At 48.9% G+C, this 18,850-nt stretch overlaps 1 protein-coding gene across 1 annotated transcript in view; it reads right to left on the bottom strand.

Annotated features, from left to right (window-relative positions):
- The window catches only part of LOC142075112 (ras-related protein Rab-3C-like), a 210,477-nt gene extending 209,763 nt beyond the window's left edge, over nt 1-714 (bottom strand). Inside the window, exon 1 of the mRNA XM_075136132.1 lies at nt 469-714. Within this exon, the coding sequence (XP_074992233.1) occupies nt 469-696 (228 nt within the window). The 5' untranslated portion in view covers nt 697-714. The remainder of the gene's footprint in view (nt 1-468) is intronic.
- Between the last annotated feature and the right edge of the window lie 18,136 nt (nt 715-18,850).

Genomic DNA, 18,850 nt, shown 5'->3' with positions numbered 1-18,850 from the left:
TTTCAGGTGATCAGGATGACAAAGATAACTGACAGAGCAAAAAATTATGCCTTCTGTTATGCATCCACTATCATAGTTCCTACATGAATTTATATTTTTTGTGAGAAGAAACCAGATCCTAACTGGTATTTCAAGATACTCTTTAATAACGTGTATCACTTTCAATAGACTATACATTGCACAGTTGTTTATACCTTGCTGCACAGATACCAGTATTTGTCAACCTGTGTTATTTCTTAATGGAATTTAATTCAGAATATATACTCTGCTGTACTTCAATACCTTAAAAATACTGTCTACACTCTATTATACAAGACAGAAAAATGATGCAGGAAAGAATTAATTGCTATGCCATATGTGTATATATATAAAGGTTATGACATTCAATGCAAACCTACAGTAGCTTAAATGCTATCTATCAAACTGCTACAGCTTGCTTAGTTCATAGAATTATTATTTTTGGCTTACCCAAATCTGTAGCTTAATTCTTTTTTCATTTTTGAAAACCGTTTTTACTTTGAAATCGATCCCAACTGTGCTTACAAATGCAGATGTAAAGGAATCATCAGCATATCGGAACAAAAAGGAGGTTTTCCCAACACTGCTGTTGCCGATAATGAGCAGTTTGAACATGTAATCAAAGTTCTGGTCAGATGTATCTTTCTGGACATATCTGGAATCTTGAGGAGATGCCATCTGTAATTTAAAATAAAAAGAAATAGTTTATTGTCTCTTGTATCATATAAAACTGGAAACATTTAGATTTTATTGGAATTTTTGATAACAGATAGGAATGAACTCAAGAAGAAGTTCACAAAGGCTTAAGTCTTTTTTACAATTCTTGTATCCATGGTAATAGTTCGAGTTGCAAAAGAGGATGTATCAAAGGTAAACATCACTGGTGACTGGTACCCAAAAAAAAAAAAAAATCTAAAAATCCAGGACAGTTCTTGAGTATATCATTAAAAAAGATCTACTTTCAGAAAATGTGATGAAAGAAATAGATGGTGAAAATATAGACAAAGATACTTCACATGTACAAGAAGGAAATAAGAGATGAATGCTGGGTTATGATATAGGAGGTATATTTCCAAACAAAAGCATAATCTGTTTTACATCTGATAGACTTCTTGAAACATTTATTTTACTGTAAATATGCTGCAGTCTTTTGTAATGCCTATAACCTTATTCAAAGCATTTTGCCATTACCAGCTTTCAGTTATCATACTATTAAATAGTGAGTTGGGTATATACCTCTGAAAGAAGGTCTTGATTTTTTCCAGTTCTCGTCTCTTCTATAGTTTTGGAATTTGCAATGTTAATGCAACATCATCATAAGTGAAAATTGCCAATGTTTTCAAAATTGAGTCCTTAAAATACAGCTTCTAATCCATATAAAACACCTGAATAAGCACAGATTACTGAACACAGATAAATAGCAAGCTTATTTTGCTCTAGAGTACAAAGATCACGGGTTCCATTTATAAAAAGTACACTTTTAGCTTTCAGGAGGGTTGCAGAGATTAACTTCAAAACCTGACCAAAATTCTGCCTGGGAAGCTCAAAAAGCAGATATCAAAAATAAAGAACTTAGAACTAGGTAGTGTTTCACCTCATGTGCTTTTTAAGAAAAATAAGTATTTTGGGAGCCTGGCAGAATTTTAAATTCTTGGAGTTTGGCAATACTAAGGACAATACATTTGCACACTGATTACGGACAGAAAAACAGACAGTATATCCTAACATAAAGGTTTATGGAAAAGCAGCCCACGTCAAAGCTTTCTAAGTTAGACGTCTCAGAATGCATTTCGGCGGTCAGAGAGGACAGCTGGAACCAGGACCTTGCAGAAGGGTGAGGGCTATACACTAACCCACTGTCCTGGTTTCGGCTGGGATAGAGTTAATTTTCTTCCTAGTGCTGTGTTTTGGATTTAGTATGAGAAGAATGTTGATAACACACTGATGTTTTTAGCTATTGATAAGTAGTGTTTACACTACTCAAGGACTTCTCAGCTCCCATGCTCGGCCAGGTACACAAGAAGCTGGGAGGGAGCATAGCCACGACAGCTAACCCAACTGGCCAATGGGGTATTCCATACCATATGACGTCATGCTCAGTATATGAATGGTAGGCGTGGTCCAGGAAGTAGCAATCGCTGCTTGGGTATCGGTCGGCGGGTGGTGAGCAATTGCATTGTGAATCACTCATTTTGTATATTCTACCATTATTACTATTATTACTATTACTATTACTATTACTATTACTATTATTATTATTACTACTACTACTACTACTACTACTACTACTATTATTATTATTATTATTATTATTATTATTTTCCCTTCCTTTTCCTTTTCTGTTCTATTAAACTGTCTTTATCTCAATCCATGAATTTTACTTTTATTTTATTTTCCGATTCTCTCCCCCATCCCACTGTGTGTGGGGGGAGTGAGCGAGCGGCTGTGTGGTGTTTGGCTGCCTGCCAGGTTAAACCACAACAGTCCTTTTTGGCGCCCAACGTGAGGCATGAAGGGTTGAGATAACGACACATCTGACCAAAGCGTGTTAAGGCAAAAATTGTTATAAGCATTCATTATATTGGTTTAATAGTCGCTCCGCACAACGTTGATTTATTGGATCTCAAAGTTGTGGGGCTGGCTCTCAATGTTGTCCTTACAGAACAGATAAGGAGCTCTGGAACTTGAGGGCCAGACAAACGAGGATGTAGATGAAGGCCCATCCAGGGGGTTGCCTAGGGCGAGTCAGTCAGCCCCACGCATTACGACTGCCTCTGCTAAGAGAAAAAGGAGGGTAATTGTCATAGGCGATTCCCTTCTGAGGGGGACAGAGGGCCCAATATGCCGGCCAGACCCATCCCATAGGGAAGTCTGCTGCCTCCCTGGGGCCCCGGTTAAGGACATGACTAGGAAACTCCCTAGTCTGGTACAGGCCTTCGATTACTACCTGCTATTAGTTATACAGGCTGGCAGTGAGGAGGTTGCAGAGAGAAGTCCCGAAGCGATCAAAAGGGACTTCAGGGCACTGGGGCGATTGGTGGGAGGATCGGGAGCACAGGCAGTGTTTTCCTCGATCCCTTCAGTGGCAGGGAGGAACACTGAAAGGAACAGGAAAACTCATCGGATCAACACGTGGCTCAGGGGCTGGTGCCATCGGCGGAATCTTGGCTTCTTTGACCATGGGGAGGTTTACACGGCACCGGGCCTGCTGGTGACAGACGGAGTTCAGCTGTCTCACAGGGGGAAAAGGATTCTCGCGTATGAGTTGGCGGGGCTCATCGAGAGGGCTTTAAACTAGGTTCGAAGGGGGAAGGGGATAAAACCAGGCTCACTAGAGAAGAGCCTAGGGGCGGCACGCCAATGTCGGGGGAGAAATCGGCAGCCCAGCTCAAGTGCATCTATACCAATGCACGCAGCATGGGCGGCAAACAGGAGGAGCTGGAAGCCATTGTGCAGCGGGGTAGCTATGACTTGGTCGCCATCACGGAAACATGGTGGGATGAGTCTCACGATTGGAGTGCTGCAATGGATGGCTATAAGCTCTTCAGAAGGGACAGGCAAGGAAGGAGAGGCGGTGGAGTAGCCCTGTATGTCAGGGAGTGCTTCGACTGTCTAGACCTCAATGGTAGTGATGACGAGGTCGAGTGCTTGTGGGTAAGGATGAGGGGGAAGGCCAACAAGGCAGATATCCTGCTGGGAGTCTGTTATAGACCACCAAGCCAGGATGAGGAGGCAGACAAAATATTCTACCAGAGGCTCGCAGAAGTCTCCCAGTCGCTAGCCCTTGTTCTCGTGGGGGACTTCAACTTTCCGGACGTCTGCTGGAAATACCACACGGCAGAGAGGAAACAGTAGAGGAGGTTCCTGGAGTGTGTGGAAGATAACTTCCTGACGCAGCTGGTAAGCGAGCCTACTAGGGGAGATGCCTCGCTTGACCTGCTGTTCACAAACAGAGAAGGGCTGGTGGGAGATGTGGTGGTCAGAGGCCGGCTTGGGCTTAGCGACCATGAAATGATAGAATTCTCGATACTTGGTGAAGTAAGGAGGGGGGCCAGCAAAACCGCTACCATGGACTTCCGGAGGGCGGACTTTGGCCTGCTCAGGACACTGGCCGAGAGGGTCCCTTGGGAGACAGTCCTTAAGGGCAAAGGGGTCCAGGAAGGCTGGACGTTCTTCAAGAAGGAAGTCTTAAAGGCGCAGGAGCAGGCTGTCCCCATGTGCCGCAAGAAGAACGGGCGGGGAAGATGACCGGCCTGGCTGAACGGGGAGCTCTGGCTGGGACTCAGGAAAAAAAGGAGAGTTTACCACCTTTGGAAGAAGGGGCAGGCAACTCAAGAAGAGTACAGGGATCTCGTTAGGTCGTGCAGAGAGGAAATTAGAAAGGCAAAAGCCCAGCTAGAACGCAACCTGGCCACTGTCGTGAGAGACAACAAAAAATGCTTTTACAAGTATATTAATGACAAAAAGAGAGCCAAGGAGAATCTCCATCCTCTATTGGATGCCGGGGGGAATGTTGCCACCAAGGACGAGGATAAGGCTGAGGTACTTAACGCCTTCTTTGCCTCAGTCTTTAATAGTCAGAGCAGTTATCCTCAGGGTACTCAGCCCCCTGAGCTGGAAGACAAGGACGACGAGCAGGATAAACCCCCCATAATCCAAGAGGAAGCAGTTAATGACCTGCTACGCCACATGGACACTCACAAGTCTATGGGGCCGGATGGGATCCACCCGAGGGTACTGAGGGAGCTGGCGGAGGAGCTTGCCAAGCCACTCTCCATCATTTACCAGCAGTCCTGGTTAACAGGGGAGGTCCCGGACGACTGGAGGCTTGCCAATGTGACGCCCATCTACAAGTAGGGCCGGAAGGAGGATCCGGGGAACTACAGGCCGGTCAGCCTGACCTCAGTTCCGGGGAAGATCATGGAGCGGTTCGTCTTGAGGGCACTCACAAGCCATGTGCGGGACAACCAGGGGATCAGGCCCAGCCAGCACGGGTTCATGGAAGGCAGGTCCTGCTTGACCAACCTGATCTCCTTCTATGACCAGGTGACCCGCCTCGTGGATGAGGGAAAGGCTGTGGATGTGGTCTACTTGGACTTCAGTAAAGCCTTTGACACTGTCTCCCACAGCATTCTCCTAGAGAAGCTGGTGGCTCACAGCTTAGACAGGTACACTCTTCGCTGGCTAAAAAACTGGCTGGACGGCCGAGCCCAGAGAGTTGTGGTCAACGGAGTTAAATCCAGTTGGCGGCCGGTCACGAGCAGTGTTCCCCAGGGCTCAGTTTTGGGGCCGGTCCTGTTCAATATCTTTATCAATGATCTGGATGAGGGGATCGAGTGCTCCCTCAGTAAGTTTGCAGGCGACACCAAGTTGGGCGGGAGTGTTGATCTGCTCGAGGGCAGGAAGGCTCTGCAGAGGGACCTGGACAGGCTGGATCGATGGGCTGATGCCAATTGTATGAGGTTCAACAAGGCCAAGTGCCGGGTCCTGCACTTGGGCCACAACAACCCCATGCAACACTACAGGCTTGGGGAAGAGTGGCTGGAAAGCTGCCCAGAGGAAAAGGACCTGGGGGTGCTGGTTGACAGCTGGCTGAACATGAGCCGGCAGTGTGCCCAGGTGGCCAAGAAGGCCAATGGCATCCTGGCCTGTATCAGAAATAGTGTGGCCAGCAGGAGCAGGGAGGTGATCGTGCCCCTGTACTCGGCACTGGTGAGGCCGCACCTCGAATCCTGTGTTCCGTTTTGGGCCCCTCACTACAAGAAGGACATTGAGGTGCTGGAGCGTGTCCAGAGGAGGGCAACGAAGCTGGTGAAGGGTCTGGAGCACAAGTCTTATGAGGAGTGGCTGAGGGAACTGGGGTTGTTTAGCCTGGAGAAGAGGAGGCTGAGGGGAGACCTCATCGCTCTCTAGAACTACCTGAAAGGAGGTTGTAGCGTGGTCGGTGTTGGTATCTTCTCCCAAGTAACTAGCGGTTAGACGAGAGGAAATGGCCTCAAGACACGCCAAGGGAGGTTTAGCATGGACATTAGGAAAAATTTCTTTACTGAAAGAGCGGTCAGGCCTTGGAACAGGCTGCGCAGGGAAGTGGTTGAGTCACCATCTCTGGAAGTATTTAAAAGACGTGTAGATGAGGCGCTTAGGGACATGGTGTAGTGGGCATGGTGGTGTTGGGTTGACGGTTGGACTCGATGATCTTAGAGGTCTTTTCCAAACATAATGATTCTATGATTCTATGATTCTGTCTCCTGAATGTGGTTCAGGTCTTCTTTAGGGTTAAACAACTATTTAGGCATACTGTCCAGAGATCAACCGCGGCAACAGACACTGTAGCTACTCAAAGTCCCGCGACAAGCACCGCGGGTACTCCAACCCCCGCAACAGGCACTGCAGCTACTCAAACCCCAACGACACTCACTGTGGCTGAACCAGAGAACCAACCTGCGCCAGTATAAGTCACCCCTACACACTAGAAGAAAAACACAAGAAAATCAGCTCGTTTAGTAAGGGATGAAAATGAACCAGGGCCATCACGACAACAGGAGGAGGAAGAGGCAGAACCCGTAAATGAGATGGTAACCACCCGATCCCTATCCCTGAGTGAGCTGCGAGATATGCAAAAAGACTTCAGTCATCGTCCAGGCGAGCACATTGTCACCTGGCTGCTCCGATGCTGGGATAATGGGGCCAGTAGCCTGGAATTAGAGGGTAGGGAAGCCAAGCAGCTGGGATCCCTTGCCAGGGAAGGGGGCATTGGGAAAGTGATTGGACAAGGGGCACAAGTCCTCAGCCTCTGGAGGAGACTCCAGTCAGGCGTGAAGGAAAGATAGCCCTTCAAGGAAGATGTTATATGCCACCCAGGCAAGTGGACCACCATGGAGAGAGGTATCCAGTACCTGAGGGAATTAGCCATGCTGGAAGTGATTTATGATGACCTGAACAACGAGCAGTTATCCAAAGACCCAGATGAAGTCAAAAGCACCCGACCCATGTGGCGGAAGTTTGTACGGAGCGCACCAGCGTCACATGCAAACTCATTGGCAATAATGACCTGGAAAGATGGAGAGGAACAAACGGTGGATAAATTGGATAGCCAATTCTGGCACTACGAAAAAAGTCTCTCTTCCTCCCTACGGGCCTGTGTCTCGGCTGTGGAGAAACTGTCTCGGGAGGTCCAGCAACCCAAAGAGGATATGTCCTACTCCCCATCTGCACGGGCCAGTGTCTCAGCCACTAGGAGTAAATGTCCCTCTGCTCAAGAGAGGAGACATCGTGGGTACGTACCCTGGGGCACCCTCTGGTATTAATTGTGTGACCACGGAGAGGACATGAGGAAGTCGGATGGAAAATCTACCTCAACCCTAGAGGCACAGGTACGTGAGTTGCAAGGAAAAGCAACCACAAAAGGGGGTTCGTCCAGAAAAACTGCTGCTCCAGTTTCCAGTGAGCAATTCCCCAGACAGAGTACAAAGGCTGACTTTACTTCTGATCTTTACAAAGGGACTTCTGATTTCCATCTACAAGCAGTGAGTAACAAGTACTATGACCGGAACTAGAGGGGCCCTGCCTCCGGCCAGGTGGAGGAAAGGGACAACCAGGTTTACTGGACTGTGTGGATTCGATGGCCTGGCACATCAGACCCACAGGACCATGAGGATCTCGTAGACACCGGTGCACAGTGTACCCTGATGCCGTCAAGCTATGAAGGGGCAGAACCCATTTGTATTTCTGGAGTGACAGGGGGATCCCAAGAGTTAACTGTTTTGGAGGCCGAAGTGAGCCTGACCGGGAATGAGTGTCAGAAGCACCCCATTGTGACTGGCCCAGAGGCTCCGTGCATCCTTGGCATAGACTACCTCAGGAGAGGGTATTTCAAGGACCCAAAAGATCCCTGCTTCCCATCCATAAGCTGATTCGTCGCCTGGAGAGCCAAGGAGCGATCAGCAAGACTCGCTCACCCTTTAACAGTCCCATATGGCCAGTGCGAAAGTCCAATGGAGAGTGGAGACTAACAGTAGACTACCGTGGCCTGAACGAAGTCATGCCGCCGCTAAGCGCCGCCGTGCCAGACATGCTAGAACTACAATACGAACTGGAGTCAAAGGCAGCCAAGTGGTACGCCACAATTGACATTGCTAATGTGTTCTTCTCAATCCCTTTGGCGGCAGAGTGCAGGCCACAGTTTGCTTTCACTTGGAGGGGCGTCCAGTACACCTGGAACCGACTGCCCCAGGGGTGGAAACACAGCCCTACCATTTGCCATGGACTGATCCACACCACACTGGAACAGGGTGAGGCTCCAGAACACCTGCAATACATTGATGACATCATCATGTAGGGCAACACAGCAGAAGAAGTTTTTGAGAAAGGGGAGAGAATAGTCCAAACCCTTCTGAAGGCTCGTTTTGCCATAAAACAAAGTAAGGTCAAGGGACCTGCACAGGAGATCCAGTTCTTAGGAATAAAAAGGCAAGATGGACGTCGTCAGATCCCAATGGATGTGATCAACAAAATAACAGCCATGTCCCCACCAACTAGCAAAAAGGAAACACAAGCTTTCTTAGGTGTTGTGGGCTTTTGGAGAATGCATATTCCAGATTACAGCCTGATTGTAAGCCCTCTCTATGAAGTGACTCAGAAGAAAAACAATTTCAAATCGGGCCTTGAGCAACAACAAGCCTTTGAACACATAAAACGGGAGATAGTTCATGCAGTAGCCCTTGGGCCAGTCCATGCAGGACAAGATGTGAAGAATGTGCTCTACACCGCAGCCAGGGAGAATGGTCCTACCTGGAGCCTCTGGCAGAAAGCACCAGGGGAGACTCAAGGTCGACCCTTAGGGTTCTGGAGTCGGGGATACAGAGGATGCGAGGCCCGCTACACTCCAACTGAGAAGGAGATATTGGCAGCATCTAAAGGGATTTGAGCTGCTTCGGAAGTGGTTGGTACTGAAGCACAGCTCCTCCTGGCACCCCGACTGCCCATGCTGGGCTGGATGTTCAAAGGGAGGGTCCCCTCTACACATCATGTCCTGAAGCATCGGAGGTGGAAGGCTGCTGTAGGGAGTCCTATACGACAAGTCACAGAAACTACTGAAGGAGAAGGTGAATCGAGCCAGTGTGCAGAGGTGAAAGCCATCCAGCTGGCCTTGGACTTTGCTGAATGAGAAAAATGGCCGGTACTTTATCTCTATACTGACTCATGGATGGTGGCAAATGCCCTGTGTGGGTGGTTGCAGCAACGGAACCAGAACAACTGGCAGCGCAGAGGGAAACCCATCTGGGCTGCCGCACTGTGGCAAGATATTGCTGCCCGGGTAGAGAACCTGACTGTAAAAGTACATCATGTAGATGCTCATGTACCCAAGAGTCGGGCCACTGAAGAACATCAAAACAACCAGCAGGTGGACCAGGCTGCTAAGATTGAAGTGGCTCAGGTGGATCTGGACTGGCAACATAAGGGTGAATTATTTATAGCTTGGTGGGCCCATGACACCTCAGGCCATCAAGGAGAGATGCAACATATAGATGGGCTCGTGATCGAGGGGTGGACACTATTGCACAGGTTATCCATGAATGTGAAACATTCGCTGCAATCAAACAAGCCAAGCGAGTAAAGCCTCTCTGGTATGGAGGACGATGGCTGAAATATAAATATGGGGAGGCCTGGCAGATTGATTATATCACACTCCCACAAACCCGACAAGGCAAGCGCTATGTGCTCACCATGGTGGAAGCAACCACCGGATGGCTGGAAACATATCCATTGCCCTATGCCACCGCCAGGAACACCATCCTGGGCCTTGAAAAGCAAGTCTTATGGTGACATGGCACCCCAGAAAGAATTGAGTCAGACAACGGGACTCATTTCCGAAACACCCTCATAGACACCTGGGCCAAAGATCATGGCATTGAGTGGGTATATCACATCCCCTATCATGCACCAGCCTCCGGGAAAATCGAACGATACAATGGACTGCTGAAGACTGCACTGAGAGCAATGGTGGTGGGATGTTCAAGCTTTGGGATACACATTTAGCAAAGGTCACCTGGTTAGTCAATACAAGGGGATCTTTCAATCGAGCTGGCCCTGCCCAATCAAAACTTCTGCGTACTGTAGAGGGGGTAAAGTCCCTGTAGTGCACATAAAAAATATGCTGGGGAAGACAGTCTGGGTTACTCCTGCCTCTGGCAAGGGAAAACGCATCCGTGGGATTGCTTTTGCTCAAGGACCTGGGTGCGCTTGGTGGGTAATGCGAAAGGATGGGGAGGTCCGGTGTGTACCTCAAGGGGATTTGATTTTGGCTGAAAATAGCCCATGAACTGAATTGTATGATGTTAATTACTATATAATACTGTATGTCATCACTTCTATGGTTGCTATATGTCATATCAATTGTATTCCAGTAAAAATCGCCCAGATTAATGAAGAAGGTACTTTGATGAAACCGAGCAAAGGGCAATGATGATAGAACCGGACAAGCGCAGCGATAAAGGAACCAGAACTGGCTTCAGGATGCAACAATCCAACACCACACACCATCTCTCCTGCCCTGAAAGACTGTTATGACAGATGGAGCCCAAATTCATGGACTAAATGAACTCAGTGGACGTTTTAGAGGGATGGCCCATAGACTGAGGGAATGATATCTGTGTGGATATATCAAGAGACACGAAAAGTGGTGGTGATTAATTGGAATGTATTGGAAAATGTGAGACCTGGGCATGACGTAGATGGTATAGAATAAGGGGTGGATACTGTCCTGGTTTTGGCTGGGCTAGAGTTAATTTTCTTCCTAGTAGCTGGTATAGTGCTGTGTTTTGGATTTAGTATGAGAAGAATGTTGATAACACACTAAACTTTTAGTTGTTGCTAGGTGGTTTTTACATAGTCAAGGACTTTTCAGCTTCCCATACTCTGCCAGTGAGAAGGTACACAAGAAGGTGGGAGGGGGCATAGCCAGGAAAGCTGACCCAAACTGGCCAATGGGGTATTCCATACCATATGACGACATGCTCAGTATATAATCTGGTGGGAGTCGGCCGGGAGGCAGCAATCGCTGCTCAGGGACTACCTGGGCATCGGTCTGTGGGTCGTGAGCAATTGTTTTGTGCATCACTCATTTCGTATATTCTACCATTATTATTATTATTGTCATCATTATTATTACTACTACTACTACTATTATTATTGCTACTAATATTTTACTTTATTTCAATTATTAAACTGTTCTTATCTCAACCCATGTGTTTTCTTACTTACAGCTGTTTAATTTCCTCCGTCTCCAGGGCAGCTATACCAAAAGCCCACCGGTACCCTTTTGGGTCCCTGAAATACCCTCTCCTGAGGTAGTCTATGCCAAGGATGCACGGAGCCTCTGGGCCAGTCACAATGGGGTGCTTCTGCCACTCGTTCCCGGTTAGGCTCACTTCGGCCTCCAATACAGTTAACTCTTGGGATCCCCCTGTCACTCCAGAAATACAAATGGGTTCTGCCCCTTTATAGCTTGATGGCATCAGGGTACACTGTGCACCGGTGTCTACGAGAGCCTTATACTCCTGTGGGTCTGATGTGCCAGGCCATCGAATCCACACAGTCCAGTAAACCCAGTTGTCCCTTTCCTCCACCTGGCCGGAGGCAGGGCCCCTCTAGTTCCGGTCATAGTACTCGTTACTCACTGCTTGTAGATGGAAATCAGAAGTCCCTTTATTATGATTGGAAGTCAAGTCAGCCCTTCTGCTCTGTCTGGGGAACTGCTCACTGGAGACTGGAGCAGCAGTTTTCCTGGAAGAACCCTCTTTTGTGGTTGCTTTTCCTTGCAACTCACGTACCCGTGCCTGTAGGACTGAGGTAGGTTTTCCATCCGACTTCCTCATGTCCTCTCCGTGATCATGCAGGTAAAACCACAGGGTGCCCCGGGGTGTGTACCCACGATGTCTCCTCTCTTGAGCAGAGGGACGTTTACTCCTAATGGCTGAGATACTGGTCTGTACAGGTGGGGAGTAGGACATATCCTCTTTGGGTTGCTGGACCTCCCGAGACAGTTTCTCCACAGCCGAGACACAGGCCCGTAGGGAGGAAGAGAGACTTTTTTCGTAGTGCCAGAATTGGCTATCCAATTTATCCACCGTTTGTTCCTCTCCATCTTTCCAGGGCATTACTGCCAATGAGTTTGCATGTGACGCTGGTGCGCTCCGTACAAACTTCCGCCACATGGGTAATGTGCACTTGACTTCATCTGCATCTTTGGATAACTGCTCGTTGTTCAGGTCATCATAAATCACCTCCAGCACGGCTAATTCCCTCAGGTACTGGATACCTCTCTCCATAGTGGTCCACTTGCCTGGGTGACATATAACATCTTCCTTGAAGGGATACCTTTCCTTCATGCCTTACAGGAGTCGCCTCCAGAGGCTGAGGGCTTGTGCCCCTTGTCCAATTGCTTTGTCAATGCCCCCTTCCCTGGCAAGGGATCCCAGCTGCTTGGTTTCCCTACCCTCTAATTCCAGGCTACTGGCCCCGTTATCCCAGCATCGGAGCAGCCAGGTGACAATGTGCTCGCCTGGACGACGACTGAAATCTTTTTGCATATCTCGCAGCTCACTCAGGGATAGGGATCGGGTGGTTACCATCTCATTTATGGCTTCTGCCTCTTCCTCCTCCTGTTGTCGTGATGGCCCTGGTTCATCTTCATCCCTTACTAAACGAGCTGATTTTCTTGTGTATTTCTTCTTGTTTATAGGGGCGACTGATACTGGCACATGTTGGTTCTCTGGTTCAGCCGCAATGACTGTCGTTGGGGTTTGAGTAGCTGCAGTGCCTGTTGCGGGGGTTGGAGTAACTGCAGTGACTCTGTGGGGTTTGGGTAGCTGCAGTGCCTGTCACAGGGTTGGAGTACCCGCGGTGCCTGTCGCAGGGGTTTGAGTAGCCACAGCGCCTGTCACGGTGGTTGAAGTAGCCACAGTGCCTGTCGCCATGGTTGATCTCTGGACGGTATGCCTAAACAGTTGTTTAACCCTAAACAAGACCTGAACCACATTCAGGAGATATAGCAATAGGAACATGCTGGTTTGAACATCCCAAGGATATTCAAAATTCTCAAGAACTGTTGTGGAGGGCTTCATGAAGAGGGTAGAAGAAAAAGGAGTTTCTGGAGATATGTAAGAGAAGGTGAAGGAGTGGGGGAAATTGTCCCCCCTTGTCTCCCCCATAAATTGGTTCTCCGAGGCGAAAAGCTAGAGAGTGTAATTATGAATAGTTTCCGAGAGGTGGCTCCCGAGGTACAGAGATGACGGCAATGCTGAGTACAAATACCAGATTAGACTCACGACCAATGATTTTTTCATATCATAAAACAGTGTTACACAGTGCAGCAACATGATAACCTTGACCCAGCTCCGAGCAGTGATGAACAGCACAACAGGGAACATATACTGCAAGTAAGGTATTACATAACCCAACACTGAGAGCCAGCCCCACAACTTTGAGAGCCAATAAATCAACATTGTGACCAGCAACTATTAAACCAATATAATGAATGCTTATAACAAATTTGCCTTAACACGCTTTGGTCAGATCTGTTGTTATCTCAATTCTCCGTGCCCCATGTTGGGCGCCAAAAAGGACTGCTTTGGTTTAACCCAGCAGGCAGCCAAACACCACACAGCCGCTCGCTCACTCCCCCCGCCCCCAGTGGGATGGGGGAGAGAATCAGGAAAAAAAAAAAGTAAAATTCGTGGGTTGAGATAAAGACAGTTTAATAGAACAGAAAAGGAAGGGAAAATAATAATAATAATAGTAATGGTAGAATATACAAAATGAGTGATGCACAATACAATTGCTCACCACCCGATGACCGATACGCAGTCCATCCCTTAAACAGTGATCCCTACTTCCTGGACCACGCTCCCTATTTATATACTGAGCATGACGTCATATCGCATGGAATACCCCCTTGGCCTGTTTGGGTTAGCTGTCCTGGCTGTGCTCCCTCGCAGCTTCTCGTGCACCTGTTGTGTGTAAAGAAACTACTTTTGTTTCATGTAGTAGGAAATCAGATAGCTAAAAGAGATAAATCAAGCAATTAGTTCAGCCAGTCTAAACCACATTTGAACAAGGACCAATCATACTAGCCTAATGTTGGAAAAAGAAAAGACACTTAAGAAGAAGAACCCAACACAGAATATTGTTTTACTTCAATCTTTAATAAGAATAATATTTGAGTATGCTGGGAATGGTGTAAGTAGAAGAAAGAAAAAAAACATACAGAAACTACAAGTGGAAATCAAACCTCATCTGCCAGACTGCGTTTTCACATCTTGGAAAAATCCAGATGCTTGTGATTATAATTTTGGATGAGATATGCTTAAAAATAGACATTGTTTGACCATCTCGCCAATCTTGAAAAGTAGAATTTATAGGGTTTTTTATAGCTCCTTGCTGTCTCTTTTTATCCTAAGGCTCTGATTTCTCATGACTTTTATTCAATTATGTTTAACAATAATTCCATTTGTACTGAGAATCATATAAAAAACCCAAGAAGCTGTTCTCTTATATGTGTCAAGTACATATTTTTTTTATATCTGGACTTTCCTTTCTTTAGATTTTATTTTAATGTTGTACCACCATTTTGTTTCCACAACTATTTAACAACGTCACTGAATTCAATACCTGTCAAATGTCAAATACAATAGTGACCAATCTGTATTTGTCATCCTTTACTAGCAAAACTTGGTTTTAATGAAATGCTCTCCAAAGCCAACACATACTAAACATGACTTCAGTATTTCAGTAAGCATGTGTAAATAAATGGCAAATACCACATAAACATTCCCAATACATGCATGTAGCATGCAGAACTAGGCATCTTAAACAGCATCCTAATTTTTGCTGTTCTCCCATCAGAAAACTGAAAGACATTCTTACTGAAGAAGGGCTTATTTCTAGAGCACCTCTTTGGTTGAAAGGTTTCAGCATGTGACATCCGAGCAATTGCTCTGCAAAAGATTTATGAGATTATCAGTCTCTGTCCAAAGTCAAACAAACCCAACTCCATATCAACCTAACTTAAGATTTCAGATTTCTTTTCGAACATGCATATTGAAGAGGATGCAGATCTTTCCTTCAAGCTGAAATTCTATTACTGCCAGAGTAGATATACAGCTTGAAAAATATTAGCTAACAGAACTGCAGTTCATAACTTAAATCACAGCAGACTGCAAAAGTGCTCTTTGCATTGTATAAAATAAGCGGGATTGATTGTTACCAATCCACTGGTAACATGACTGTTCTTCTATTAAAAAACAGTCATGTGTTTGAGTGTATAGTCTGGGGCCCCCAGAGCTCCTGCATGAGATTATAAAATAGGTCCTAATAAATAACTGAAGTACAGTATGCCAGCATAAACTGTTTTGAAACAACTACCTAGAAACTGCTAAAAACTGTGCATAATGTAACTTGTATCTGTATATCATCTCTTTCTCCAGTGCTAAGGGGCATTATATTTTTCCATATATAAAAACTGCTGAAAAGGGGCCACCTCTTTGCTACCCCCGATTCCAGCATTGCGCCATCTTTCCCTGGTGCAGATGGATAACTGCTCCTTGAATAAACAGGTGGAGATATTGTGCCAACTTCCTGCGCATCCAGGTAGGACCTTGTTACATTTCATCACCTAACAACTTACATCCTTTCACTCCCAGGGGAGCTGCGACCAACGCTCAAAGGGCAGTATCTGTAAAAGACTCTTCGGTTCGCCCGTATGAGACCAGAAACCCACCCGCGGCCATCGCGGCGGGGTGGCGGCCACCGCAGGGCCGTGCTGCCCAGCCTCCCGCTCGGGCTGCCCTCCGGCCCGGGGAGCCGCGCTGCGCGGGGGACGGGGCGGCCCCACCGCACCCCTGCCCCGCGTCGGGCTGCGGTCGCCCCACGCCCGCGGAGACCGCCCGCCGGGTCCCCCTCTCACAGGGACGCGACCACCCACCCAGGCCCCCTCACACACACCGCGGAGCCGCCTCACGCACCCCCCGAGCCCCTCACGCACCCCCCCGGGCCCCCTCACGCAAGGGGCGTCCTCACCCCCTCCCCCCTCACACTCCCTGGCCACCAGCGGGAGAGCCCGCCTCGGCGGCCCCGCCATGCCGCTGCAGGGCGGAGGGTCTCCTGACCCGTCCCGCGGGCGCCGGGGCGCCCAGCTCTCGGCCGCGTTGCTCCCGCCGCCCCCCTCGCCGCTCACTCGGCTTCGGCCCGGGGACCGACCTGCATGGGCGCTTCGTGCCTCATCGCCGGGCGCGGCCTGCCGCTCGCTCCGCTGCCACTCGCCGCTCGCTCGCGCACGCCAACCGCCACCGCCACCGCCCACCGCCCACCCAGGGCTCTGCTGACAAACCCGCGTCGCGATCAGCACCGGAGCTGTCCCCGCTCCTCCCCCAGCACCGCCCCACCCTCCCGCGCACCCTCGGGAGCTGTAGTCCCCGCTGCCCCTGCCCCCCCGCCAGGGCGGGGAAGAAAGACTACAACTCCCGGGATGCTCTGCGCCCAGCGGCCCGCCACCGCTGCCGCCGCGGAGGCCGGCGCGGGCGGAGGCGGTGCAGCCCGCGCGGCGGTGGGGAGAGCGCGGCCCTTTGCAAACTCCTCTCGGGGCTGCGGAGAGACAGCGGGGCTGGGGAAAGGCCGGGCGGCACGGGGCGCCCTGGCGTGGGCGCGGCGCGGTTTGCCCGCGCTGAGGTGGAAAGCAGGGACGGAGCTAGCGGAGCCGGGCGCCGCCGGTTCGGCGGATGCGCTGCCCTCCGCAGCCCCACCGGCCCGGCCCAGCCCGAGCGCCGGCAGCCGCGGAGGAGCAGCGTCGGGCTGGGGGAACGAGGGCGGCGGCGGGCCCCGGGCAGGGCAGGGCAGGGCAGGGCAGGGCAGGGCAGGGCAGGGCAGGCAGTAGCTCCCACGCGGGCTGCGAGGAGTCGCTCGGCGACGCAGGAGCCGCGGAGTGGGGCAGACACCCCTCTCCTCCTGTGCCGTGCCGTGCCGTGCCGTGCCACTGCACCGCGCCTCCTGCGGGGTCGGCCTGGAAGCGTCTGTGTTGCGCTGCTATTTCACGTCCCTTTATTTCTGCACCCGCAGCCGAGCTGGTCCCGCGCCGGGGCGCCGCGCCGCTCCGCCCCGCCGGCAGGGGGCGCCCGCACCACCCGCCCCGCCCCGCCCCGCCCCGCCCCTCTGCGGGCCTCGCGCCAGCCCGGGCCTCGCTGCCGGCCGGGCCCCGCCGCGGAGCGCCGGCAGCCCAGCGGGAGCTGGCGGAGAGGCCGGCCCGAACGGCACCCGAGGGGAGGGTTTGCGGTGGCTGCAGCCCTGCACTCGCGGGGTTCCCGCAGCGTCCGCCATGCCTCGGTCCCTCTCCCGCCTCCCTCCTCCTTCCCCACAGCTGGCCAAAGGGCTGAGCGATGCTCAGTGCCCTTTGGCGTGGCGACCACTGATAATGTCCTTATTGTATAATAACAGTCCCTAAACACTCCATGACTTCTCCTCTATCATATCCTACTGTCTGTTCCTGCTTTCTCCTTCCTCACTTTGATTTTCTCCGACCTTTGACAAACGGCAGCAGGCAGGTGCCAGGCCATGCTGCTGTACGATGGCAGCAGCCCTGCGCAGAAACAGCGGCATTGCTTCTGGGTGGTGGCACTCATTTTTGATGGTGGTATTAAGGTCACCATAAAAGAATGCCAGTAAAACACCAAAAAAGCAGCACACCTATGCATGTGTCCCCAACACTGGTTTTTATTGTCTAAGATGATGTTATAAACATATTTCTTGGCACTTTTTCCATAAGCCCATCCTCTAATGCAGAATCTATACTTATCTTGGGACCAAATATACAGGTCCCTAGTTGGCAGGAAAATGTATAATCAGTTTTGTATTCAGATTTAAGATTTGGCGTGTTCTCTACTGAATGGGTGAAGACAAACCATGGGTGTGAGCAGCATGGGTAACTCACTCTGGGGATGTTTGCCCGAGGTTTGAGAGCTGGGCATTGTCTGGGCAGAGAGGGAAGGGCAAGGAGAAGGCAGGTGCAGTGGCCGAGGCAGTGTGAAAACAGCAGTCTGTCCTGTGGACTACACACTTCTACGTATGCGGTATGTGTTGCTTAAAGTAAATCACCTATAGGAGCTATGACATAGGCAAATTGTATAAAGGAGACATGAATACAGATAAAAGTGTATGTCAGAAGTAATTTCATTCTAGCTCTGCAGGTTTTTAATTTCATTTACAACTATTTAAAGCTACCTCACTCTAACATGAAAATAGGAATTAAGTGGGGTTTTTTTCAAAGACATGATATATGCCATCATGCATATTTGCAGCTGATTTTTCTTTCCTGCATGAAACATTGAATGTTACTCTTTCTGCCACTGTGGGCATGCAGACATCATGAATTTCCTCAATACTTACATTTTAAACCATCTGTGTGTATGCATGCATGAGCATGTTAAGAGTTGATTTTTTTTTTATGCATGTGATTTATTCTTGCTATTGATTTTAGGTGAATACATACCAAAAATCATGAGTAACAACCCATTTTCCTCTGAAAACAGGGCACATTATATTTGTTATCAATTGCAATTAGGGAAAAATAGAGAGATTCTTCCCCCTATGAAAGTGTTGTTTTACGGAGTTTTGTTTTTAAGAAAGTATTAGAAATATATTACACAGTCATGAATATATTAAACTATAGCTTTCCATAAAACAGTTCTCATTTAGGAATGGCATTTTAAATCTTAGCTGAATAGATATTTGAAACAATAGATTAAAATATTCAGAGAAGCTTTTGATTATAGAATTGGAAAGC

The sequence above is a fragment of the Calonectris borealis genome, chromosome W (assembly GCF_964195595.1).
Source record: "Calonectris borealis chromosome W, bCalBor7.hap1.2, whole genome shotgun sequence".
Lineage (NCBI taxonomy): Eukaryota > Metazoa > Chordata > Aves > Procellariiformes > Procellariidae > Calonectris > Calonectris borealis.
The sequence above is the reverse complement of the archived record's forward strand: the minus strand, read 5'-3'. Positions and strand labels throughout refer to the sequence as shown.